The sequence below is a fragment of the Triplophysa rosa genome, linkage group LG4 (assembly GCF_024868665.1).
Source record: "Triplophysa rosa linkage group LG4, Trosa_1v2, whole genome shotgun sequence".
NCBI classification, from domain to species: Eukaryota; Metazoa; Chordata; class Actinopteri; order Cypriniformes; family Nemacheilidae; genus Triplophysa; species Triplophysa rosa.
The window spans coordinates 23,806,251-23,832,209 of NC_079893.1; the positions used below are offsets into that span (position 1 = coordinate 23,806,251).

The 25,959-nt window shown below is 39.8% G+C and overlaps 1 protein-coding gene across 6 annotated transcripts; it reads right to left on the reverse strand.

Annotated features, from left to right (window-relative positions):
- On the reverse strand, positions 1-25,871 carry kdm2aa (lysine (K)-specific demethylase 2Aa). Of its 6 annotated transcripts, none has more exons than XM_057331174.1 (22): positions 25,624-25,871; positions 16,343-16,481; positions 16,171-16,249; positions 16,002-16,048; positions 15,715-15,893; positions 15,502-15,608; positions 9,327-9,420; positions 9,002-9,155; positions 8,570-8,685; positions 8,021-8,147; positions 7,356-7,588; positions 7,105-7,182; positions 6,691-6,942; positions 6,217-6,333; positions 5,973-6,059; positions 4,740-4,898; positions 4,336-4,362; positions 2,803-3,908; positions 1,853-2,016; positions 1,543-1,689; positions 1,237-1,452; positions 1-1,111 (listed from the first exon to the last, which is right to left on the reverse strand). In XM_057331174.1, exons 1-22 carry the CDS (start codon positions 25,651-25,653, stop codon positions 930-932), a joined length of 3,840 nt encoding a protein of 1,279 aa, XP_057187157.1. In that variant the 5' UTR covers positions 25,654-25,871; the 3' UTR covers positions 1-929. The 6 variants fall into 6 exon arrangements, with proteins under 6 accessions (XP_057187157.1, XP_057187156.1, XP_057187153.1 ...); XM_057331173.1 differs by lacking the exon at positions 25,624-25,871 and adding an exon at positions 24,430-25,273; XM_057331170.1 differs by lacking the exon at positions 25,624-25,871 and adding an exon at positions 23,018-23,202.
- Positions 25,872-25,959: the final 88 nt, after the last annotated feature.

A 25,959-nucleotide genomic window follows, 5' to 3' on the forward strand; every position in this document is an offset into this window, starting at 1 on the left:
CAAACCCACCGACTAAAATTGCTTTGATGTTTTCTTTCCACAATTTTTATTTTCTGCTTTTTCATGAAAAAAACGAAACAAAATGAACATCCAGTTTTAAAAGTCTTCAGAAAATAATTGCTATTTTGGTGCTACAAGTTGCATTTAAGTTACAGCTTTCCAAGGTTAACTAGGCAATCCAGCCGAACATGAACAACCCGTTCCAAGACAGGACGTGAGAATGCTAGTAGGTAGGCTGTGTGGGGTAGCGGCAAGCAGATGAACGACAAGATAAACAAAAACATAAAAAGAGGGATTTTAGCAGGAACGAGTAAAAAGTCCTTCATTGGTGCGTAAGGGTGTGTCCACGAATGTGAAGGCTGCGAAACCTTGAACGACTGTGTTCCAAGACAAAAGTCACTAAGTATGACTGAATTAGTAGGCTGAAGTACCTATGATTCATAATCACACTCTGATGGCAAGGGTATGCCAGTACATTCTTTGTTCAACAGGTTGCGGCAGATGAGAATTAGCAGTATACACCATATCTGTCATTATCTTTCTCCACAAACTCTTCAGAAGCCAACAGGTCCACTGGACCCAAACTCTCACTAGATCTTCTCTTCCTCGTTTACTCAATTAAGTGTCAAGCTCATTGGCATAAGCTTTGGAAATCTCCTAAAGAAGTCACTTTGGATGAGGCTGAATGCCCAAAGAAAAAAGCCACACTTTGGATGCATCTGGATCTGTCTCGTAGGTTGTAGGAGTGCAAACCTCCACACTTCACTCACATTTGTTTATACCCTTCACCTAGATCAGTGGCGGTTTCCTTCCATCTTTCTCTTTTCTTCAGCCTTATCCTCCCATTCAGGCTATATTAGCCTGTGTTCAGTGGGATGGAGCCCTTGTCAGCTCGCATGGCAGAGCTGCGGCGACTGTGTTTCTGTACGTTATGATATTCTCCGAATGAGTTTGTCTTCGGTTAGACAGAAGACAGTGCAGTAAGACAGATCAGATATAAAGTTTTCACAGCCGCGGCGAGTCACGTTCTTGCACCCCCGCAGGTCCAACAAAGCCAGACCTGATAATCGCTTCATATATGACAGACAAGCATCTGTCAACTTATTACAACCTAAAGAGAGAAACAATGAAATCAGTAAGTACAAGCTAGAATTAATAATTGCATGTGCCTTTACAGTGTGATGTCATGTTTAAATGGCATTTGACACTATGTACAGGGCAGAAGATCAAGGGTACCTGCAAGATTGAGCTGTCTGAGCGTGTTGCGGGTGTTGCACCCAGAAGCCGTGATCAGGTTGATGGACTGGTCTGTGAGCTCCTGGCAGTGAGACAAATCCAAACGCCTCAGTAAAGGCATATGTCTGACGATCAACTTCAAAGTGGAGTCACTTATATCCAAACCAGACAAGCGTAGATTAAGTAAACTTCTGAGCCGACTGCGACTTTCACTGCCTGCATAGCAAAAGAATGTTCGTAAATGATGAAAAGAAAGTGGAAAAGTTACTTCAGCACACAACATACCCCAAAAAGGCAGCATCTCACCTTGCAGCACTATTAGGTCTTTTATTTGTGTATCTTTGACGCACACTGCCCAACACAAGTCAAGCGTTCGCAGACTCGGACAACTCTGGGAGCTTAACGCAGACACGCATAATGACGAACAACCAGACAAAATGAGATCTTTCAGACCTGTGAGAAACAAGCGGAACGAGAGCGTAATATTTAATCTCACCACTGTGTATATTATTGTATTTTGTATATTTTATGTATACTGAAGTACAGACCAAAGTTTTCACCCACCACTACACAATAAAGGTGACTATTTCATAGTCAAGATTTGGGTAAAGTGTACCTGGTAGGTGATGGATGAGCCAGGCGATCTGTTTCTTTGATACAGGTGTCCAGGAGAGGTCAAGTGCCACAGGTTGACGTTTAATGATGGCCAAAACACCCTGGGGGCTTAGTGACCGACAGCGGCTCAGATCTATCCGTGTCCACAAGCGCTTATCACTGCACCTACAAAGAGAACCAATCATGTAACATTCGCTTTGTAAACCAACCAATCACTGCATGATCAAGTATCGACTGAAATTTTAATTGCCATATTAGCAACTATTTTCAAATCGTAAAACAAAAAAAGCAAGTAAAAAAAATGATATAGGAAAATGAAGATGAATAATAAAGATTTTTTTTACAAATGTCAGATAAACACTTTAAAGGTACAGTTTGTAACAATTTTGCAGTAAAATATCCAAAAAACACTAGGCCAGTGTTATATATTTTGTTCAGCCGAGTACTTACAATATCTGTTCTGTACTGTGCATATTCATTTTGTATTTATAAAAACACACATACATGCATGCATATATTTAAGATAAATATAAAATAAACATTTATTTTTAATTTAAATTATTGGTAAATATTAGGGCTACCAAATGATTAATCACGATTAATCACATCCAGAAAAAAGTTTGTGTTTACATAATATATGTCTGTGTGCGGTACATACAGTATTAATTATGTATTCATAAACACATACACATACATGAATATATTTCAGAAAAATATAAAATTGAAAAAACGTTTTATATAAAATTTCAATTATTGGTAAATATATATTTAGGAAATATTTAGATGTTTTTGTGTTTATAAATACAGAATTAATATGCACAGTACACAGATATATATTATGTAAACACAAACTTTTATTATGGATGCGATTAATCTTTTGACAGCCCTAAAAATTGTAAATCTGTCAGATTTAGTAAAAGTCCCCATTTCATCATAAGAATAAACGCTCACCATTTGTACCAAGCCTTGCAGACTCTCATACACACAGCCAAGTCAGTCCGACTCAAGTAACGGAACACAGACACCCAAATGTCTTTTTCACAGCCTCGCTCGTTTCCTACATCCCGGAATGATGGATGAGAGAGAAGTGAAGGAGGAGAGCTTGTGGTGAGAGAAGGAGGCGGAGGTGGTGGAGAAATAGAAGAACGAGAAGACATTGAGGAAGGTGATGGAGTGTCTCTCTCTCTGCCCTCTTGACTCGAGTTCCGCCTTGTGTGGCGGCCGGGCCCTTTAGACTGAGTCAGTCCATTACCGGCAGGTGTCAAATTGCTGTTCCTGAGCCGCGTCCTGGGCAACGTTTTGGTGTTTGGTGTACGGGGAGACATCGCAGCCTCCAGTTTGGGTACGATGGATCCTGGGTCACGTTTGGCTTTTGGAGGCCGCTGAAGAGTCACAGTCAGGTAGGAATCATTCAGCAGGTCATCATTCAAGTCGGAGACAAGCAGGACGGGTGGATCAGCGTCAGAATCTGATTGGTTCTCATCATCATCTTCATCTTCCTCCCCTCCATCATCCATATCCTCCATGTCCTCATCCTCTCCATCAAAGTCACGCTCCTCACTGTCGTCATCTTCATCCTCGTCCTCATCGTCGTAGTCCTCGCCTCTACGTCGTCTCCTTCGTGATCGGCGCTCTTTCTCATCATCACTATCATCCTCCTCATCGTCGTCTTCCTCGTCATCATCCTCATCATCGTCGTCGTCGTCATCATCATCATCGTCCTCTGTTTCGTAGCGTCTTCGCCTCATATGAGATCCTCCTCTAAGCCTAACCCGACCCCCCCTCTCTCCTCTCGCCCCGAGTCCCCGCCTCATTTTCAGAGAGCTTGTTGCCAGGCTGCCTCCTCCTCGATTCCCTCGATGTGTGGAGCCTCTCCAAGCGCCTCGCCTGCTGGCTCCGTAACCTCTGCGGGATGAGGAGACGCCGCTCCTGGAGTGAATTGACATCTTTCTCCCACTGTCTCCATCATCGTCGTCGCTGCCCGAATCATCGTCGTGATCCATGCCATGACGCCGGTAGATCTTAGCCACGCGAGGATCAAGAGACGTTTTGCGTTTCTGAAAGTGAGAAGAGACTTGTTACACTTACTACAACAAAACTTTAACAAAAATGTATATCATTCGCTGTCCTTCCGAAACCTCAGATTTGCAAACTTGCTCTTTTTCAAACACTGACAACACAGTATTTAATCATTTAAAAAGTACAAAGTTGACAAGCAAGGGTGACAAATAATAATAATTTATGGCAAAAAATCTAGAAATATGGCGGTACAAGGTTTCAGAAGGACAGCAGTGATTTTTGACTACTCAGGTTTCATTTTTTTTATGGAATTTATTTGTAAATTCCATAAAAAAGCTGCTTGCGAGGGCAATAAATGATGCAAGTATGAAAATTATACATGAATTGCTGTTAACATGTTCACGAGACCAAACAAATACCCACACAAAGTCATAAAAATTATAGATAAAAAAATCTTCTACTTTCATGTGCTTTCGCTCCCTCTAATTTTATCTGCAAAACAGAAAATCACAAACACACGTTTAATGCGATCTTGAAATGGCAGTGATACCACAGTAGCAACACTGCATGGAATCACAAGCAGCAAACACAAAAGCTGAATCTGAAGCCCTCAGTCAGTCCGGGCAGTGATGGGGCACCATGATGATGAAACAGGGCACCATGATGATGAAACAGGGCAGGCCACAAACACGGCAAAAGAAGGCCAAAAACAAAAGGAGGAACAAAGCAGGAAGCGCAAGACAAAGAGCAAAAAAGCTTGGGAAGGAATGTGAAAGTGTAGAGAGAGAGAGAGAGAGGAGTACAGAAGGCAGGCAGAGCGGCTGTGCGTGCGGCAGCAATGGCGTGAGTAAGGCGCAGGAGCCTCTCACCCTCTTCCTGAGCCGCTGTTCAGGGGCCGCTGCCCGTTTCTGGAGCGACCCGTGGGAGAGAGAAGAGGGGGGCCGCCCGACCCCGTGCCATGCCCTGCCCTCGCCCCCGAGCCCCCCTGACCCATCCTGTGCTGTGATGTCATCACCGCTGCCTGACGACTGGCACACAGGAAAACAGGCATTACAGTTACACACATAGACCCGTGTGTGTGGACGACACAGTAAGCTGTCGCCATGCAGCTTTTCCCTTGTGATCGAGAGTGTGTATTAGTGTTGTCAAAAATATTGATATTTCGATACTGAAAAATCTGAAACGTTCCAATACGCATGTCCCACGTATCGATACCACCTGCACGTTCCCCCTCTCTCTTTTTTTCCCGACAGCGAGTTGACACACACCGCACGTGAACGCAGTGACAACAGAGCCCCGCCTCCTCTCACAGACTTGACTCGTTTGCTGCACCTAAATAGTGTTAATGTTAGAAAAGACGGCCAGTGCAGAGTCTCAGTAACACATCTGGCGCTTGGTGCGCGCTCGTTTACGCTTCCCATGTTTACCATAGTGCTCCGTGTATGTGCGCTGATCATTAATTTCATCCACTCGTTTCATACGCCCTGGTTAAACGTTTATGTTAGAAAGATGGCCAGTGCGGAGTCTCCGCAATAGTTATTGCGTTTACAGTTTGTGTTTGTGACTCTATGTGTTGATCAATGATTATATGTGAATAAAAGCCTAATTAAAATTTGTTAATCATATAAATGTATTAATTAACAATGAATAAGCAACACATTTTCTCAATTATTTATTAATCTCTTTTAAATGTTAGCTAAAAAATACAACTATTTATGTAAGCTCTGGTCCATTAATACTGACAAATATAACTTTGATTTTAAATAGTTAATGATAGTAAAATTAACATTAGTTTAACAATTAATAAATAATGTAAACCTCATTGTCTAGTCTTGTTCAATTGAACTTTTACTAAAACTAAAAAAATTAAGGGCCTTATTGTTATGGTAGTTTTTTCCCCGTGGTATCAAAAATCGAATATCGGTATCGAATCGAAGCTAGAAATTCCAATATCGTGACAACACTACTGTGTGTATGTATGCAGGTCTGCAAAAGCTAGCGTTAGAACAAAAGCTCAAAACTTCTTAGCTCTAAATGTGTCTTTCATTTTGTTAATGCAGAAAACCTCTGTGTGACCGTTTGTGCTGGTGTATGTGTGCTACCTCAGATTCTGTGTCTTTGCCCAGAACACATTTGGGACACTCCCAGCAGCTGGGTAGATCTTTGTTCACCACTCCCTCACCTGATACCTGTCAGACAGAGATAACAGCCTGGTCCAAATCTTGACAACTCGTGCACGTGACAGTCAATCACCCAATTTTTACCCAATTACGGTCTCTGTTTTAAATAACTGTACAATGACAAACTCAACCACCTATTCTAAGATGTAGGAAATAATGGGTGTACCTTCAAACAGCCAGGATGTGCAATCTGAGCACAGTTGGAGCACTCCATGAGCTCCTCGCCAGTATCCTGGTTTCCATCTCCACAGATCTCGCATACAGCGGAGAGCGGCAGACCAGGCTATCAAGAGAAAGAGATGTTAGCATGCAAACCGAGAAAGGCTTCAAAAGACAACTCGCACACACAGGAATGTTTTGCTATAGTGAGGATCTCACATAGACTTCCATTGATTTATTGGCCCCCATTGGCTTCACTTGTATGGACACAAACCATTGAGACATATACATCTTTTGAACTAGATAAGGGTGAATAAGGATGGCAGATTTTAAATTTTTAGGTGAACTTTGCCTTTACAGCTTGATCTATTTTGAGCCTTCATTAACAGCGCTGACTACCAAATATGTGTTTTTTTACTTTATAAGGATATTAAAAATTTGAACCTCACTAGTATATTTGCACACACACTCTTGGACTTACAGCGAGACACTGACGGAGGACACAGGTCTGTTTGAGCTTGCCAGGCCCACCAAACTTCTTCATGTCTCTGCAGAAGTTGCAGTCGCCACACTCTGTGCGCCGACAGGCTTCGCAGCGTTTACAGCGCACGCGTCGCCGTCGCAGTACCGACATGTTGGAGGCTGGTTTCACTGGCCGTGCAATCACTGGCGTGGTCGCCAGCTTTGGACGGATAACAGGTGGAGGGGGAGGAGGAGGCTGATACCAGGAGGGCTTAGGAGAAGACAGACGAGATAAGAATGAGATTTAACTGAACCCTCACATAATTTAGTTTTTTTGTTAAAATTGTAAAAAATTGAAAATGTTGTTATAGTTAACCACACCAGAGGTGTATTCATCTGACTTAAAAACAGGAGTTTCATTCAGTGATCTTACTCTCTTCGGCCATCTGACAATAGGTTTTCCAGTGTAGGAGAGTTTGGGGGTGTCATTGGCATGTTCCTTCAATAACGCCTGGAAGGGAAAAACAAACACATTCATAGCACGCATAACTAGACACATAACCCACACATAACATGAACTCATTCCAATAACAACCCGCATCTCATGTCGCATTTAACGACTCGTGAAACAGCTTCACACAAGCAAATGCATTAAAATAGCCATGTAGGACTTCGAGAGCTGACCCGAATGTCGTGCAGCAGGGCGGCGGCATTGTGTATCCCTGAAGGCACACATTTCTTATGTGCAGGCAGAGCCTCCAACCTCCCCACCAGGTTCCAAAGCCCCTCCAGTTCTAAAGGCGTCAGGTGAACCTTCACCCCTGGTCCAGTGGGAGGAGATGGAACATTGCTGTCATCTCTCTCCTCTTTAGCGTGGCCATTAAGTACCTCACAACCCGAGCTTTCCTGCTTATAGCCTGTGTATTAAAATCAGACAGAGAAAAGAGAGGGGTAGAGAGAGTTTAAAGGGACAGTTCACCCAAAAATGAAAATTCTGCTATCAATTACTCACCCTCTTGTCATTTCAAACCTGTATGACTTTCTTTTTCAGAACACAAAAGATTTTTTTTTAACAAAGTTCCTAACAACGCCGGCACCCATTCACTTCTATTGTATGGACACAAAACCAGTGCAAGTCAATGGGTGCAGACGCTGTTCGGCTAACAACATTCTTCAAAATATCTTCTTTTGTGTTCTGCAGGAGAAAAAAGTCAAACGGGTTTGAAATGACAAGAGGGTAAGTAAATGATGACAGAATGATCATTTCTGGGCAAATAATCCCTTTAAGGGCCCATCTGGGCTTTAAAGCAGCCATATTGCAAATTTTATGAGGATGTGAATCTACTCACCGATCCCAAGTGAGTATTTCTGGTACTCGGGGATGAGGTGGGAGGTGTTGGTTAGACTGTAAAGATAACGTTCCAACACGTACCAGCCCATCTCGTAATAGAAGGGATAACGAAACTTCACTGGCACCTGGAGGAGAGAAACCAGAAGAAAGAATTATTAATAGTCTCCATAAGATTCACTCCAAAGATGAAATTTTTGAAGAAATATCTGGGTCATGTTGTACCACAAAAATATCATATCTTCTAAAAAAATGAAGACTATTTTAGCACAATTAAGCTTACTTCCGTAAAAACAACCCTATATAAATACTTAAAATATATCGTTTTTAATAAGCTAATCACAATCAGACAATAACACTAATTTATATTTATTAGGTTTTCATTTATGCATTTATTTAAGGATGAAACATGACCTGAAGATGTTCTTGAAAGGTTATGTTAGATTCTCCCAATTACATTTGAAACTAATCTTTGTTTTTTTTAAAAGGGCATTTTTCATTGTAATTTTACAAAAAACACTGTTTGCTCTATAGCGAGTGTTGGACTCACCCGTGTCCTGTCCTCAATGCTGGCGATATGCAACTGCGTGGGGATGTTAAAACTGTGCAGGAAATTTCCTCCAAACACAAGTGTGTCCACAGGTGTGTAAACCGCATGGATCCATCCTAAACAAAGATATGAACAAACGCACACAGATTCTTAATTTAAGTTCACAGATAAGTGCCATGTCAAATCCAAACTAATCACCAAGAATAAATAAATACGACAGCACAATCTTTACATTTGTTTATACCATCAATCTTGTGACTTTTTGCAGCATTAAAGGGCTGTAACTTCTTTTTCACGTTTCAGGCATGCAGGCAGTGTATTGTGCTTTAAAATGCCATTATAAAGTCAGCATGGTAAAACCTTTGTGAGAAGCATCATCTTTCAAATTATTTCCCTGTAAATTACTGCTGTTAAATCCACCAAAGTGCTTACCTGATGGTATAATGAAAGTGGAGCCCTGCTTGAGCTTAATCCTCTGGCAGTCAGTGGCCCTGTCACCGAGGAAGATGTCCCCTTGTTTCCCTGACAACACCCAGTTCTCATATAGCTCCAGGTTTTGTGGTGTGGGTGGGATTAACCAAAACACCTATAGCAGAAACGCCAGTCAGGCCAGTCATTTCTCAGATTATCACTTACATGAGGAACAGAGAAAAGATAGAGTGCTTCACTAACACCAAGCCAAGACTTTTGATATTCTGAACCAAAAATGTTTTCATAAATGCAACACGCATCAAAAGATCCTGCCATGTTCTCTGACCTTGCATCCCCGCAGTATGTGATACCAGACAGAAGTGCCACCAAAGTCTATGTGGAAATCTGTGAAACATCCCTGCACACTCATTAGGCAGTACCTGCACAGAGAACACAGAAAAGATTTTAAAAACAAAGGATGACTAAAGAGGGGTAGGTGACAAATTAGACATCAAGATGATAAGAAAAGAAATTAAGGATAAAGTCAACATAAGACTTTAAAGGTCCAGTGTATGAAATTTAGCGACATCTAGCAGTGATGTTGCGAATTGCAACCAAAGGCTCACCCTGATTCCGATACCTGTATTATCGGCCGATACCGCTTTGAGGCTGACATTTTTTGGGGATTCCCGCGGGTCAAACAAAATCACTATTAATCACGTGACTGGACAAATGTCAGCAGGAGTGGGCGGGACCGGGAACACACAAATATACCTTTGATATAAATAAACGTATAATCTTCTGTTTGCTTTGGTGTGGCTGGGTAAGTGAATGACGTGCTCCACACACCCATAACAGTTGGTGGCGGTAATGCACCAAGTTGATATGCCAACCACCAATAATATAAGAGAAGGAGGCTGGCCTCGCCATGGTGATGGTTTGGAGACTTGCGTTGAACTAGATCGTTTCGTCTTATTGTTAGCTGTTGGCTAACTTCACCCAGGCTACGAGTAAAACGTGATGTATGCCGTAAAGCAGGTGATGGGCGGGGCTTGTGCACCTACCCACACACCAAAGTTACAAGTGTGATTTCAGCTGATAGAGGGCTGTTTAGGTAGCAGCGGCAGCAAAATTCGTCCAGTTAAGAGTTGTCCTACCACTAAAATAATTTTAGAGAGATTATTTTAAGGTCGAAAAACTCCCTAGCGTTGCTTTAACTATGTATTGCGGCTTTACGCTTCACTGAGAAGAGATCGTAAAGTACGTACATGAGTGGGTAAATATTTAAAGTTCGAAACACCCATACTATTAAGTATTAAATATGAATCTTATGTAATGAAAATAATAAATAAACAATACAATGACAGTGGTATTGTATTTCATCGTTTTAAACTTCTCTTATTTATTTAAAACATTAGTCAATAACATATGCAGGGCTCGACATTAACGCTTGTCTGGGACAAGTAAATGTTTTGTATGGGCAAGTGAGAGAGAATTTTACTTGCCCGACCGGACAAGTAACTTGAAAAGAAAATAACAACAGTGCAACATACATGTAGAATAATAAGAATATGTGCATTAGACAGAGCTGCGTGTTTGTGTGAAGTGCGTTTGTCATGGTTGTGTTTGTTTGTATGTGTGAATAATCAACGGAGCACCGCATTGAGTCTGTGTACATTAAATAGATGCGGAGTCCTGGTATTTAAATGTCATCTGGCTGTTCTGCGTGTCTGAGTGAATTATGTGCACAGTTTAACCCTCTAAGCGCCAAAGTCGCAGAATTGCGACAAGACATCATACTTCATAAAATAGGCTGTAGATCCTAATATGGTGTAATATCTCATTTGTATTCCATACCACTAGATGGCAGACATGTAGTACTTTGATTCTAGACCAAAATGACGTCATGTTCCCATTCAAAGTGTTCGAGCAAATAGCAGAGCAAGTGAGCTATCATGTGTCATTGAAGCAGAAGCAGTTCAGTTCAGAGCGTCAGAGTAAATTGTGAGATTTGAGAAAATTGCCAAATTGCTAATAAAAGGTTGTACCGCGAGGGTGTGTTGCGAATGTTATTTGCCGATTCTGACTTTGAAGGGGAATATTTGCCTTTTGGAAATCATGATCGGTCGAATCACCGCGCGTCTCCCGGTACAGCTGTGCAGCGCAATGGTGCTGCCGTGCAAGGCACGAATGTTCACGAAGCACAATGAGTAGGGCTGTCACGATTATGAAATTTGGCTGACGATTAATTGTCTAATAAATCATTGCGATTATGACGATTAATTGTCTGTTTAAGAGCTTTGACTTTTAATTCTCATACATTTTTTATTCAGCTTTGAAACGACCATATTGTTCTGAATATAAAGACTATGTTCTTTTTCTTGGAAATACATCGGAAAAAATTGGGTCATCATACTGAAGGTTTAGGCTTTTACCTGTCAATAATACAACCGCCAAATACTTGTAAATGAAGTAAATTGATCAGGAGTGAATTGAAGCCACCATTAAAATGCTATCAGTCATAGAAAAGCTTCTAGTCTGTTTTTTCTCACTTGCAAGACTAGAAAAAAAGTTTACTTCTATGTTAATGAGATTTTGGTAGACTGGTTTTCACACTGAAATAATATTAAATTGTACTGCAGGTTGTTTTTATGATATATGCTTTAGTTTTTTTTTAAGTGATTGTGTTGTGGTGGTACATTTTACAAGTATTACCATGCTTTAGTTACAATATATATAATAAAATATGCAATATGCAGATGCGCTACAGCTCCCCCTAGTGTCTTCTATAGAGATATGCGATAATTGCGATGATCTGAAACCATGGCGATGAGGTCAAACAATCGCGATGAGACGATTATTTAATAATCGTGAACAGCCCTAAACCATGAAGTGTCATTTCGACCCTTTGCCTAACGGAGATGGGGGTGGCAGGGGTGAACTGGTCTAGTGTCCATAGGAGAGCTGTTGCTAGAGGTAAGGCAGCTGATTGGGCAGATAGCTGGTCAACTGATCAAAAAATAGGCACATGCATTTTACTATGGCACAGTAATATAGTAATAATTTTACTATAGTTACTAATAGTTTTACTGTTGATTTCCTCTTTTCCTGATCATTTGGAATAAGGATCAAAGAGTAAAAAAAAACATGCAAATAAGTTCAAACATCAATTCAATATCTACTATTTCGTGAATATTATGAAATTCAATTGGCCGCCCCGGATGAGTCATAATATGCAATTAGATGAGTATATTTACACCCCACATAAACTTTTGGTCATGCCCAACATTTTTCTAATTTACAGAAGATCTCTATCTTTAAGTCCTTTCAAGCCACAAGCTTTTGAAATCTTGATGTCAAAATCCAGCATGTTTTCCAAAAAACCCTGGGCCTAAAGGGTTAACATACGAACACAAGTGATGGTCGAGGATTTATCTGCGTCTGCACTGTATGAGGATATGAACACATGAACGTCATCTCAAGAGTTTATTTTACGAGTGTTTTACTGTTTGAGTGAAGCTATTGGCAACACAAACGTCTTCCCCGAAGACCTGTCAAAATAAAGTCCCGTTAAATTGAACACTGTAGTGTGCTATAGTATTTGCTATTGAAAATTGTAGTGCCCTTGTAGTAAATTGATAAACACTGTATACTAGGGATGTAACGATTCACTCAGCTCACGATGCGATGCGATTCACGATTCTGATCTCACGATGCGATTTATTCACGATTTACTCACGATTTATTTTTACAAAATGAGTTGAAACAAATTAGAAATGAACAACTTCCCTTGCATTATTTCTTAAATGCTTCACGTTTCTTTGTATAATAAAATTATCTTTTATTTTAAATAACAAAACTAAACTGCAATTTTATAACAAATTAATAATAGAAAAAGTCTCTTTAATATAAACAAACTAATACTGTCTGTGCTTTTCTTGGATTTTTTTCATTTAAGAAATATCAGCATGTCCACGTGTAGGTTTGCAGTGAACATGGCGGCCCCTGCTGTTCAAAAAATGTATCGCGATTCAGTTCACACCTCAACCGATTTGAATCGTCATGCATTATAATCGATTTTCAACCGGCTCACGGTGAATCGTTACATCCCTACTGTATACTATAGTAAGGTTCAAAAACACTATAGAATTTAAGAATTTTACTGCAGTTTACTATAGTAAATACTATAGTAGATTACAGTAATTTATGTGGACAAATATACCACTATTGTATAGTAAAAAAGGAAAAACACAGAACTTAGAAAAAATAAAACAAATTTAACTAAAAATGATATGGCCCTAATTTACCCATCTGTATTTAAAATTAATGTCTTTTGTCAGTTACCCATCTATTCATGATGAACTGCACTTGCATACTCTGTTTAATGATGACATCAGACGATTTATACTTTTGCTCCTACTGTTTGGCCTGTGCTACCAAACTTTAAAGGGGTGCTGCAATGGTGTGTCATGCATTCTGACTTCTTTACAATGTTAAACGTGTTGTCTTCTCATGCTTAACATGGTCAACTTGTCAAAAAACGAGTTGGGCGTATTACGTAGTATTTCTGTGCTCGATACACTCCCCCAGCGATCACACAGGCTTCGGAAAGTTTTTTCGAACATATAAAACTGTTTCGTAACAATTTTTCTTAGTCCCTTATTGGACAATTCTCCCGGAAAAGCACGCGGCAAGAAGGAGCATGCGCAGACGTCACTTTCACTTGTGTGCAGGAGAGAGAGAGAGCATATGTTGGTGAAGTTCAGGTGTTTGTTTGTTCACTGCATTTGGGTGATGAATGTTATATAAACGGTGGATATAACGCTGGATTTGGAGATTTGAAACTGATATATGGAGCCATCCCAGCGCTAAATATGCCGGACATGAACCGCATGCGGTGAGTGAAACTGATGTCTGCGTTTTGTTGGCAATGGGTGCGCACGTGCTTTAATTCAGCCTGCCCCCCCCGCACGCGTCGTATGCTTTCGGAAATAATCGTACAGCTGTATCTACTTTTTATAAATGTGATCAAACTATATACTCTTTGAAGATACGAAGTATGCAATACTACTCAATAGGTACTCAAGATTAATATGAGATTGGCAGAAACCGTGTGTGTTAGGGCCGCTTTAAACCTCTCTTGCACCAGTGCTATGTGCAAAAAAAGTTAACTTACAGCCTTAACACTAATAATAATTACTGCGTACCTTTGTTTTATAGCAGTCAGAGAGTAGGCCTATAACCAAATTCATGCGGCCAAAGCGGAGACTAAAAGTAGATGAAACAGGACACGTGTAATTCATCTGATTGTTGAGGCCACCTTTGTCAGGGCTTTACTCCGCCAAACGGAGTGCCACTGGCAGCCTTGCTCAAGTTCTTGGTTTTAAATGTAGACACAGGACAATCGCGCTCACAATGCGCTGTGACATTCTCTGTCTTCCCGGCTTGTCTACGGCTCAGCAAAGCTAATAGCTGAGCTACTGCAAGGGAATTTTGGTGCTAGCCATCAATTTATCCTTTACATAAACTTACCTCATGGATGCTTAGCATCGGCTGCCTGTGCGCTTTGGAGAAGAAAACGGCGCGACCGGTGGTTTCCCTGCCTTCTTTTGGACTTGACGTAAAAATACGAATGTGAAATACAAGTAAAAAATAATGTTTGTATTTTGGGTGGTATAGCATATCGGATTTATACATGTTTAGCTAAGACTGGCTGGTGGAAAGCAAATGTGACGCGCTTCCCGAGGCGTTATCTCTACATTCCCGGGACATCCGTGCCATCTGAAAGGGTGTTTTCTGCCGCGGGTCTAATTGTCAACAAGCTCCAGAGTGTCACCACAACACGTAAACATGTTACGTTATTAAATAAAAACTCCAAGCTTTGGATTGAGGTAGGCCTGCTATTTTTATTTGATGAAAAAACTTTCTGACGGATATAAACTTTGCCGGTTCTTCGGTGTTTTCGTTTTGTCATATTTTGTTAATTAATTCATTTTTTTCTTGCCTGTTTATTTTATGCTTTGGATTTATATATTATTTTAGTTTTTCTCCATTGTCCAAAACGCCGCAGGTTAGTGAAAATGTGATAATATGTGAATGCAGGTGCTGTTGTTGATGTATTCATTATGCTGCTGTTTGCATGTTAAAATAAATCGGTGAAAAAAATGTTTGTATATTTAACGTGTCACAGACCCTCGTCAACTGTAGCTGTGTCTCATTTCGAAGTCTGCGTCCTCCGGATGTCGCATGTGAAGGCGTATGCAGCGGACAAACGCGACCTCCGGAGGACGCAGCCTTCGAAATGAGACGCAGCATGTATTTTTTTAAATTGCAGTTTATTATTAGAATCTTATCGGTTAACGGTTAATGTTCGGATAACGAGTGTCGGTTCTCGGTTAGGGAAATTAATCGAAATGAACATCCCTATATATTATATTGTATTTCTGTCAATGAATCCTCCAAAAAATTATACATTGGTCCTTAAAATTGAGATTATATGGTAAAATGGCAGAAACACTTACTTTTGCACTTTTGGGTACTGCATCTCCATAATGGAATTTGTGGAATCTCGTTGTCTTTCCTTTAAGTGCCGTGGCCACATGTTATCCACCCAGTCAATCATGTCCACCTATCACAACGGAAAAAACATGGTCCATGATTGTTAATTGTTGGTGTAAAATAATTGTAGTTAAAGTGGTTGGTTGCCCTAGTTAATACTTAATGTATGTACTAACCGTTGCAGGTCTCGTGACAAGACTCTCTAGTTTAGTGTGGCTAAATTCAAGGCTGATAACATTGTAAAGCTTGTCTCTCTGGGAAGCCGGAGTCTCATAGTATCGACACCACTGGGCCATTGACATCTCTGTCCCCTTCTGAGTAGTCACGTCCATTACATCAACTATGCGTCGACTTCCTGTAAACCGATAACAAAAGAGGCCGGGTTCAACTATGCCATAGCTACCCTTAAAACTCATTTTAGTCAACATAAAATTCACCAACACCGACTACAACAAACACTTACCTACAAACATCTTTACATCACTCACACCGAAGTCTGCATCTGGCATTCTGGAAATATACACAGAAATGCAGATGAATTGTAAATGCAAAACATGCCATATGAAAATGAGTAATAAAAATGGTAAATTTCAATTAAACATTTTTTTTAAAACAATGATGCAATCTCTTACACAATGCCAAGCCCGTCAGGTCTCTCAAAGACTATGGGGTCTCTGAGCCCCCCTCTCTGGATGTACTCGTAGGTGAAATCTGAACAAAACAGACAAGAGATGAAAATAAACAAATACACACACATGGTATCATCTTTGAAAATGATAGCTGCTGTAAAAGTCTGTGTCTGACCTTTGCCCTCCATGCGTTTGACCCTGTCGGAGCTGAAGCGGTTACTATGCAGCTTCTCCTCCAGATCAAATGTCCTCTTTCCATCGATCTCGTCGTCAGAAATGCCATCGTCCTGGTAACGTCGCCGTGTGCCAGACCGCTGTAACAAAAAAAAAATCAATCTCAGTAGGGCTGCCCCCTTACAGTCTACTTTTCTTTATTCGACTAGAAGACACTTTTTCGAACAAATTTAATTAGTTGATTGTCTGCTTATTTTAAAAGTGTATACGCACCATGTTAGTCGCTTTACATAGCCATTCGCTCTAACACTACCGTTAACTTGTATAAAGGCATGCTATTATTAGCATGTTTAAATGTTTATTTGTCCAAGGGTGTAAGAGTAACATGGTAGCTAAAAAATGAGGAATGCAATCCAACTTTGCCAGATCTGCTAAGCACATGCGCTGCATCCCTTCCATGTCTGACATCAGTGCGCTTCTAGGGGCAGTCCAGCCACATCGGCTTTATTGTGGGTGGGACGCGGAGCCTCAGTTTTCCCCGCGGTGCGGACAAACCTGGGTTCCTGCGACATTGCAAAATGTGGCTTAGTCCATTAAGATCAAATTCAGTATACACCTTAATGGAGCGTATTATGCGGAAAAATGTAGAAGAGCCTAGAACTTGAACAGAAAGCGCATCAATAAAGGATCACATGACAAAGTGTAAGCGCTTTGCATTCATGTTCTGGGCTTTTAATTTTCTTCGCATAATATGCTTTATTATATGGTGTATACCGATCATTTAGTGTTTTGGAATGTCGTAGGAACATGGGTTTGGTCGCATTGTTGGGAAGGCTGAGCTCCGTGAAGCCGGTGAGCCCATCTTTATGAAGAAGCACACTGATGGCGTAGACATGGAAACCGCAGGAAAAAGTGAGGCGAGTTAAGTTAATGGTATATATTGTTATAGTGTTTACTTACTACTATATATTTTATTTATTTGTTTATATAATGTATTGAATACATTTATTTATTCCTAGTTTTTTGGTTCTAACCTGGGAGTCTTCTTTCGTTTCAAGGCCGTCGGCTTGATTATTTTCACTTATACGTTTTCTTTTAAGTGATTCAGTTTGCTGGATTTTTATTTATCCGTTTATATCTACCATTTTATATTCTACTTTTTAAATATAGCTACAGTTTCGTTTTTGAAGAAAATACTTGTTTTTCACATTATAGGCTATTGTTTGCTGATTTGGTTCGTTTCACTAGTGAATTATTAAATTGAGACATATAATCATAACTTGTGGTGGAAGTGCCACAGTGGATTGCATTATGCATGCGCTTGAGCACTTAATTTATAATTTAGAACAATGTTAGCAATGTTACATTAGACATCTTTTTCGACCATGAAGCTTAAACCATCATCTGATGTCCCCATTCCCCATCAGGGCTCTAGACTGTGACCAAAATGGTCTCAAATGCGATAAGGTAAGGTGCAAAGTAAAATTTCACAGGGTCGCATTGGTGCGAGTTGCCCCGCCAAAGAATCATTTTAATATTTAATGTGATTTATGAGTGGTGAATGCCACGCTTGTGATAAGTGCAGGAAAGAGCGAGCAGAGAGCTCGTGCACTCCCTCTGTCTCCAAACTTAAGTGTGCGTTTGACTTCATTTGGTGTTGCGCAGACCTAACTGCATAAAAGCATCGTGGGACAGACTCTGCTCCATATGCTTTTAAAATGCTCTGACGGAAAATTGATGTCATATTTCGATCGTTCTGCCGGCGCTTAATGAAGTCGAACACGTCGGTTTCTGAACTGTCTCTCTCCCTCACACGTTTATCAAAAGCAAGGTCAGAAGACAGAATCCACATTTCACGTGGCGCATTCAGAGAATATTTTTACCTGAATTACAACTGGGTGTGAATGTGCTCAAAAACATGTTTCCCTTTCTTCCCTGCACATGTAAATGTGCACAGCCCGTCTTTCACGGCTCGTCTCTGCTGACTGACACGCATCTCTCATATCCGCTGACTGCACATGATGCTTATCTGTACAGCATCATGTACTGTTCAGACAAAAAGGTGCACTGTAGTTCATCTCTCGTTGCTCCGTCTACTTGGGGTATGTATGCTAATAGTCAGGGATGCACATAAGTGGTGCGCAGGTGCGACCAAAATTAAAAATGCGCTCTGTAAATAAATTTAGAACGCTCATTTGCGTACTGACATGGTTGAAAACTTTTGATGCACAATCACTGTTTTAGACCGACTAAATGTAATACTGGGTAAGATTTCCGTTTGTACTGAATGCTGCTAAAACTACTGATATCTCGTTTGTTCCCGGTGATAAACGGGACCTGGGTGTAAATGATGAAAAACGGAGTATTGGTAGCTCCGCCTTTGTTGGTTCTGCTTTCGTTACTAGAGAAGCGCGTCACGCGCTGCCTCTGTGAATGTCTGGAACTGCACTGCACTGCGCTGCACGTCTACCAAAACACCGCTTCTCTTAAACTTTCTAAAAGGACAAGCTGTTTAAACTTGACACTTGCACGCAGCCTGTGTTTCTCTATGCTATACTCGATCGCTCTGCACCGCAAGTCTCCATGTGCGTTCGCAAGTGCACTTCCCAGCAACCTGCCAAAAACCAAAAAGGTTGTCGTTTTAGGTTTCAAAATTGGTGTTGAAAATTAATATTTACTAATGTAAAAAGAAAAACAAGAAGAAATACATTATCATTGTATTTTAAGTGTACTTTAAAGTAGGGCTGAAACGATTCCTCGAGTAACTTGAGTTATTCGAATACAAAAAAATCATCGAGGCAATTTTTGTTGCCTCGAAGCCTCATTTAATCCATTTAACTACAGTACACACGGAGCGCTGCATTTCCCCACGGACCGTTATTACTGACGCACAGCCCGCTAAACTCTGTTCATGTTTCATCTGTCTGTTCTGCGTGTCTGAGTGAATGAACTGCACAGTTTAACATGCTACACGCCTGATGCTCATAAATTTGTCTGCGTCTGTGCTGAATGAGGACATGAACACATGAACTTCATTTCCAGAGTTGCTCTGAGAGTTTGTTTCAGAACATTTTACTGAGTGAATCTAACACACAAAAAAATAAGCGTCTTCCGATGACCTGCCAAAATAAAATTCCGGGTAAGTCGGTATTTTTATGTGGACAAATATATTACTATTTAATATAAAAAATAAAAATAAAACTAATTTAGATAAACTAAATGCATCATGCATGAGCTGAAGTTAGTTGTTTACCTTTGAAATTATTCTTTCTATTTTTATTAATGTTTCATATTTATACATTTGTATTAGGCCTATATTGCATTTTGAATGTAATATGGCAATGGAATGTACTAAATGGGTTTAGTTTTCACAGATATGAATGTTTGCAATTTCAGCAATAAATATGTTAATTTTTCTAAAAAGGAAACAAATTAGTTGTTCATTTTAAGAGACCTGTCTTATTTTCTCTTGTATATTTAGTATTGCTCTTTAATAAAGAAAATGTACTTATTATCCGAATACCTGATTAATCGGTGGAAAAATCAGTAGAATACTCGATTACTAAAATAATCGATAGCTGCAGCCTTACTTTAGAGTAATATAAATATAGTATTATCCCACTTTATTATTTTGTTTATTGTTCATTAAAAAGTAACTACTTTTTTACTTTTTATTTTTAATAGGTAAATATAACGTGTCACACTATGTGCAATGTGAGCACCAAACCGAATCCCCAGGTGCTCTCGTGAGAACCAGATAGAAAAACTTATGTGCATCCCTGCTAATAGTGATGCTTAACTCTGACACTTGCTATACTCATGTTGAAGTCGGTCACTCCGTGTAAAACAAACGTAAATTCCATTCAACCTGATTGCTTGTCTTACGTTAAAACTATGATACTTTCACTTAGGTAAAATTACATTCCGCACGACTTCTACTTGTTTTTAAAGACCAAAATATAAAAATTTAATAAATTAACCCATATATTTGATTATCTGATTCAGTTCTTTACCAACACAAGAAATGTGAAGATACATATAAATCTTTAGAGTAGAATTAATTTATAAGATTTTTTCCTTTTTATTGACGTTGCAGCTAAAATGAACCAACCCACTTTTAATAGTACAGACCCAAGATAAAGACAATTTATTTTACATTTCAGAAAAAAAGCAATGTTAGTTTCATAAACAGGAACAGACAAAAATAAAGTTAAAGTACTATTCATCATATCAAATCATAGGCTTGTAATCTTGGACTTTTGTGAGATGAGTACAAAAGAGAAAAGGTTTAATTAAGTGACATTTGTTTAGTTATATTTATTATTTCTAATTCTTTTCAGTCACAGAGTTCTTCAATTTAAGAGTTGTTTAGGTGAGAGAAGATACCGATATTTAATGAAAAGTAAATATGGATTTATATACTGTAAATTACAGTTTGTGGATATAAAATCGGTATCGGCAGGATTCACTTATAATAAAATCGGAAACCGGAATCGGCCAAGAATAATTAAAAATTTTAAGATTGAATTACACAAAATATTTGTCAGTCAGCTCAGCCAGAGATGAAGCCTTGAAGCAAGCATCTTTGAGAGCATAAAATATCTCCGCTGGATCAACATCATGCTTAAGATGCTCTTAAAAACCCTCTCGAATAAGTCTTCATCCCCTGCAAAACAGTCACTCAGCATAAACATTGCTTTCCTGTGGCTCAGTGGTAAGAGCATGGCGCTACCAAGGTCATGGGTTCGATCCCAGGGGATTGCATACAGTCAGAAACAAATGTATATTACGACTTACAATGTAAGTCGCTTTGGATAAAATCGTCTGCCAAATGCATAAATGTAAAATGTAAACAGGTTTACTATGATCAAACAGGTCTAAATGCACTAGCCTTCTTAAGATTGTTTAGTTAGCTAGTCAAATTTGAGAACATGTAGTTTTTCAGATACAGAAGTGGCCAAAAAATGTAGGGAAAGTGACATCTTAGCTATTCTTTCTATTACTTAAGATTAGCACTTTTAGGAGGTTTGGTAAAATACTGCACACAACACATGTGCAAAGCTATTCCCTGTTATGCTGTAGTTTCTCTTTTTTTTTGCTATACAATTTTGTCCAATAAATGCATAAGTTTAGTGTTTTGTCTGTTTTTTTACCATACACCTGGTATTTTAATGGTTTAAATCTAAGGGTGCATTAAAAGCAAATTTGGCACTCGCTTCTGTACCTACTATCTGAATAACTAAAAAAAGCCTTTTACAAAAAAAGCAGCATATTGGTTGCATAATGGCTGAAATGCACCACTACACTATTACAAGGACAGGTGCACGCAATATAAGCATGCACTCAAAGAAAACAACAGGACCTTCCCCTGCTTGCCCTTGTCTGTGCCCTTAATGTCTCTATAGTGATGCAGGACTGCTGGCCAATCACAAGCCATGATGTCACACCCTCTCCAACACAATGCCAAAAAAACAGGGGGGTGAAAATCGATTAAATGAATTGGGCATGACTTTGCAGTATCTTAAAAAACCTACCACTGCTGCTAGTCCTCGGCATATCCTCTTCCCTATGCAGAACTGATCATGTGCATCTAAAGAAAATTTAAACGTATTCTAATGATATGCAATAGCTTAAACTAAATCTCACAATTAAGTCTCTTCTACTCATCTGATTACTCAACGTTCATTGCTTATTTTAACGCACTTTAGGTACAGGTATATGACAGAAAAATCACCCACTCACTTTTCTACTACACTCACTGCAGTCTGTTTATAATCTTAGTCAGCTCCTAAACGATGATACTCTTTTTTACTTGTCAATCAAGGGGTTGTGCATTTTGCAAGTCTTCTTTCAAAGTCTGGGGTGATGAAGCAACACCATCTGCATTATATTTTGAATTGTTGTTAAACAGAGGTTGCATTATGTCTCTGCTTGTTATCTCAAATCATATGAAGTTAAAAATACTGTAATTTTCTGTCTGAAGACCACTGCGTTCTGTTCTATTCCATTAGTTTCCCTCAGTCTAGCTGTCTTTAAACACAGGACCGGGTACCATCTGCGTGTACCCCCTACTCCCCTTCCTAATTGGACAACAAGGTTATAAGCACATCATCAAAATATGATCAAAAGATGTTTTTAAATTAATAGAAAAATTCACAATTATCGCGATTCCACGATTACTGGAATCTTCCCATGCACTCGGCTGGCTACTTGTGCCCATCCCTAGTCAATGATGCTGCGTTTTCAGTTCTCTGGGCATCACACGAGGATGTCAGTCTGCCTCTCTCAAATTTCATAGTTCTTCTATTCATAGCACAAATGCTCACATTGACTAAAGCAGCAAATGTGCATTTAAAATGAAATTCATATCACTAAGATTTACCATTAGCCTTCCTGCACCGTGTCCCCATTTGGCACCAATATGGTTTCACTAGGACAAAACACACACACAAACATTACAGATCAAATTAACTGAAATGAAATGTAATTCAATGAGATAAATAAGAGATGATGCAACTGATGCCAAAAGAACCACAACACGGTTTTTCTGTTCTCTACCCCAGGCATTCATCCACCCTCTTTCTTTTCTTTCCATCCTCTCCAAGCAAGGCCCTAGACTGCAGTGCGCTTGGAAGAAGCCCTCGTCGAGGGCAATGAGACACTACACACCTCGCACCTTCAGTGTCACATCTTCATCCCTGATCTTCCTCTTTCTCCCCCTCCGCCTCATCAGCAACACTCCCCCGTCCACAAGCGTCAGAATCTCCTGTCCGTTCTCCATCCCTGTGCTTCTTCCTCCCTTTCAAAATGAGAAAATCTACCGTCTGTTCTCTTCGGTCATGCTTTCGCCTCTGCAGTGCCCCCTCCCTCTCTCCTCCCCGTCTCCACATGTCTGCTCACATGGTCTCCTAAACCAATCCGATCGTTTGTCCTACACTTCCCCCTTATCTTCAAAAACAGGCAGACTGCACACATCAATCCTGCCAACCCTCCTTTACGCACCATCAGCACCATAAGGTTTCTTAAGAAAACAAATACAGATGCAAGTATTCTCAAGACAGCAACAATCAAACCAACCAAATGGTGCAAATTAGTCTAACATTAAGCTTGGGATGCAGCAAGTCAATCTAAAATGTTTACACTACACTGTGGAGACAAATGAGGCTAAAACAAAAATACACCCGTTTCTATCCAGTCTTACACAAAAAGTTTAAGACCACTGGCCAGTGCAAAAAAGGAAAGGGAAAAAGGACAGTAAAACCACAGAGATTCACCTTATAGATGATCAATTCAAACATGTTAACTAATTAGCCCAAAGCTGTCAATCAAATCAATAAATCAACAAAGGGCTGAACAGACACACTATGGTACATATGATGTGGATAAATTAGCAAAATGGTTGATAATGATGGTTATATAGTGTAATGCTGATCCTTTACACACACATCATTTTCATTAATAAACTGATAATGTGTACGTGTACACTCTGTATCATCCTGAACACACAAGGTAGGTTAATACTTTATTTCCCAACAACATTAAATTGTTTTCTATGCAAACGTCCCATAAAGGGATTCAACAAATTAGTGTGAATGGAAACCTATAAAGAGAGGTCTTACACTTTACAGCAAACACATTTATGTATCAAGTCATTCATGCTTTCCATGAGACCTGGGCCGGTTGCATAAACTGCTTAGCCTAGTCTAACAAGTTAGTCGTCTAATTTTTTTCTTCAAGACTGTTCATAACTTCTTTAAGTCAGTTACATAAAAATGTAGCTTGGTCTAATTAAAATCTAAAGAATAAGACTGATAAGTTTGAACTAATTGCTAGTCAGTGAGACTAGTTAAGACGCAGTCTTAATTTAGCAGCTATGTTTATGCAGCTGGCCACTGAACTGTCAGAAAAAAATACTTTTGAGACAATCTCACTGACAGCTTTAAGATTCTGTTTTGGCGCAACACGGCCTCAACACAATGTTTCTGAAAAGTGCAATAAAATACTCATCCCGGTGAGAATAAAATCATGAGAACACAGTGTACCATATAATGTACGTTATCGCTCAAGCATCTACAAAGCTACACTTACCAATCGCTTGCTGTAGCGCGGTTTGGACTCGTCCATTGTCAGACAGGAGACTCGAGCGCTGCCCGCAGCAGCACGGGCGCGTGCCGCTCCTGCGAGCGCACTTCTGTTTGTTAATTACGTTTAATAGAACCACAACTGTGGCGTAAAAACACTTTACTACAGGCTCCGTTAAACCGAAGTAAGATCCTTTAGATGAACACAGCACATAATGCTACGTTATTATAATAAAACGGTGTTTAAATTGTATTTTTTTTAACTCAACACTTCGTTAATATAAACTTGGACATATACACTACATTCGTAATACGTTGAATTCTCACTAAAGATAACTAGAAAAAGAAGGATGTAATAAAAGCAATGCTAATCTATCAAGCTAAGCGCCGCGAAGTAGAGAATGAACGAGCATCAACACGAGCTAACAACTAACGTTAACGTTAACCAGCGCAGGAAAAAACTCCGCCGTAGCACAAATAAAATTACACAGCGATATAGGGCCTTGATTATACATACGGCTTATATGTACGTCTCATATTTCAATATAAAAGTGAGGCAAGAAGTAAGGAGCGTATATTTATCGAGCAACGTAAGCTAACAGTCGATCAAGTTTGAAATAAAACCATATTTGCACAACACTTAAACTCGGAATCACAGTGTGGAAAATCCAGTCGTTAAAATAGTCCTCGTTTACTGTGTAATATTAAAATGTGTAGTCCGGCTAGGCTTCTCAGTGAACTTTCTGTTCTGTGTGTAAGTAAGCATTATTAAGACGGCTCCACTGTGTGTATTCACGACAAAGTTAATATAGTATATCGTTCGCCGCCATTTTCACATCGTCACTAAAACACCACGAAATAAGTCCCGCCTACTTCAGGTCTACCATCCAATTACATACGAATGTGACGCAATCTTTTTATCCTCATTGGTTATTATTGATGTCATTTCACGGGGGGGGCGGAAGCGAGAGGCCAATGACTAGCCACGTGACTAGCCTCCCATTGGCTGAGGCTGTACGCCGGTCAAAACATCGACACAAAGATTGGTTTACCTTGCTGGAAGCATTACATGGTTATCCAATCACACAAAATAGTGATACTAATATTTAATTTTAACCGAATTTTGCGACAAAAATATTGCAAGTACTTCTGAGCGAACGCTGTGTTTTAATAGGATTAATAAATATATACAGTTATTTACCTTAGATCGTCCGAGGCTTGCCCAGTCCATGTCAGCATATGAGCTTTCCTTGGGGCCGTCTGGTGAAATAAATCTACATTTTTCTTCAAATTAGCCCGCTAACAACGAGTAAATTCACAAAAGGTCATACGTTCTTTGGCGTTTGTTTGAATCCAATCAATCGAAAACCCTGAAGAGTTGTCCACAGTGAAATTATCATCCGTGACCGACCACAGGTAACTCCACATGGTGGTAAAACTTTTCATTTAACACAAGGGTAAAAGATCAGGAAGTAGGCGCTGGTTGGTTATTAGCGTATTAAGCCACTGATTGGATCGGACATCCGTCGATAACTAC

What these genes read in the sequence shown, in the direction of transcription:
- kdm2aa (XM_057331170.1), bottom strand. Translation starts at nt 23,122, where the DNA reads ATGGAGAACGGACAGGAGATTCTGACGCTTGTGGACGGGGGAGTGTTG. An exon ending in TGATGTAAAGATGTTTGTAG is followed by an intron (nt 15,894 to 16,001) that starts GTAAGTGTTTGT and finishes ATCGGTTTACAG; the next exon opens with GAAGTCGACGCATAGTTGAT. An exon ending in TTGTCAGATGGCCGAAGAGA is followed by an intron (nt 6,943 to 7,104) that starts GTAAGATCACTG and finishes TCTTCTCCTAAG; the next exon opens with CCCTCCTGGTATCAGCCTCC.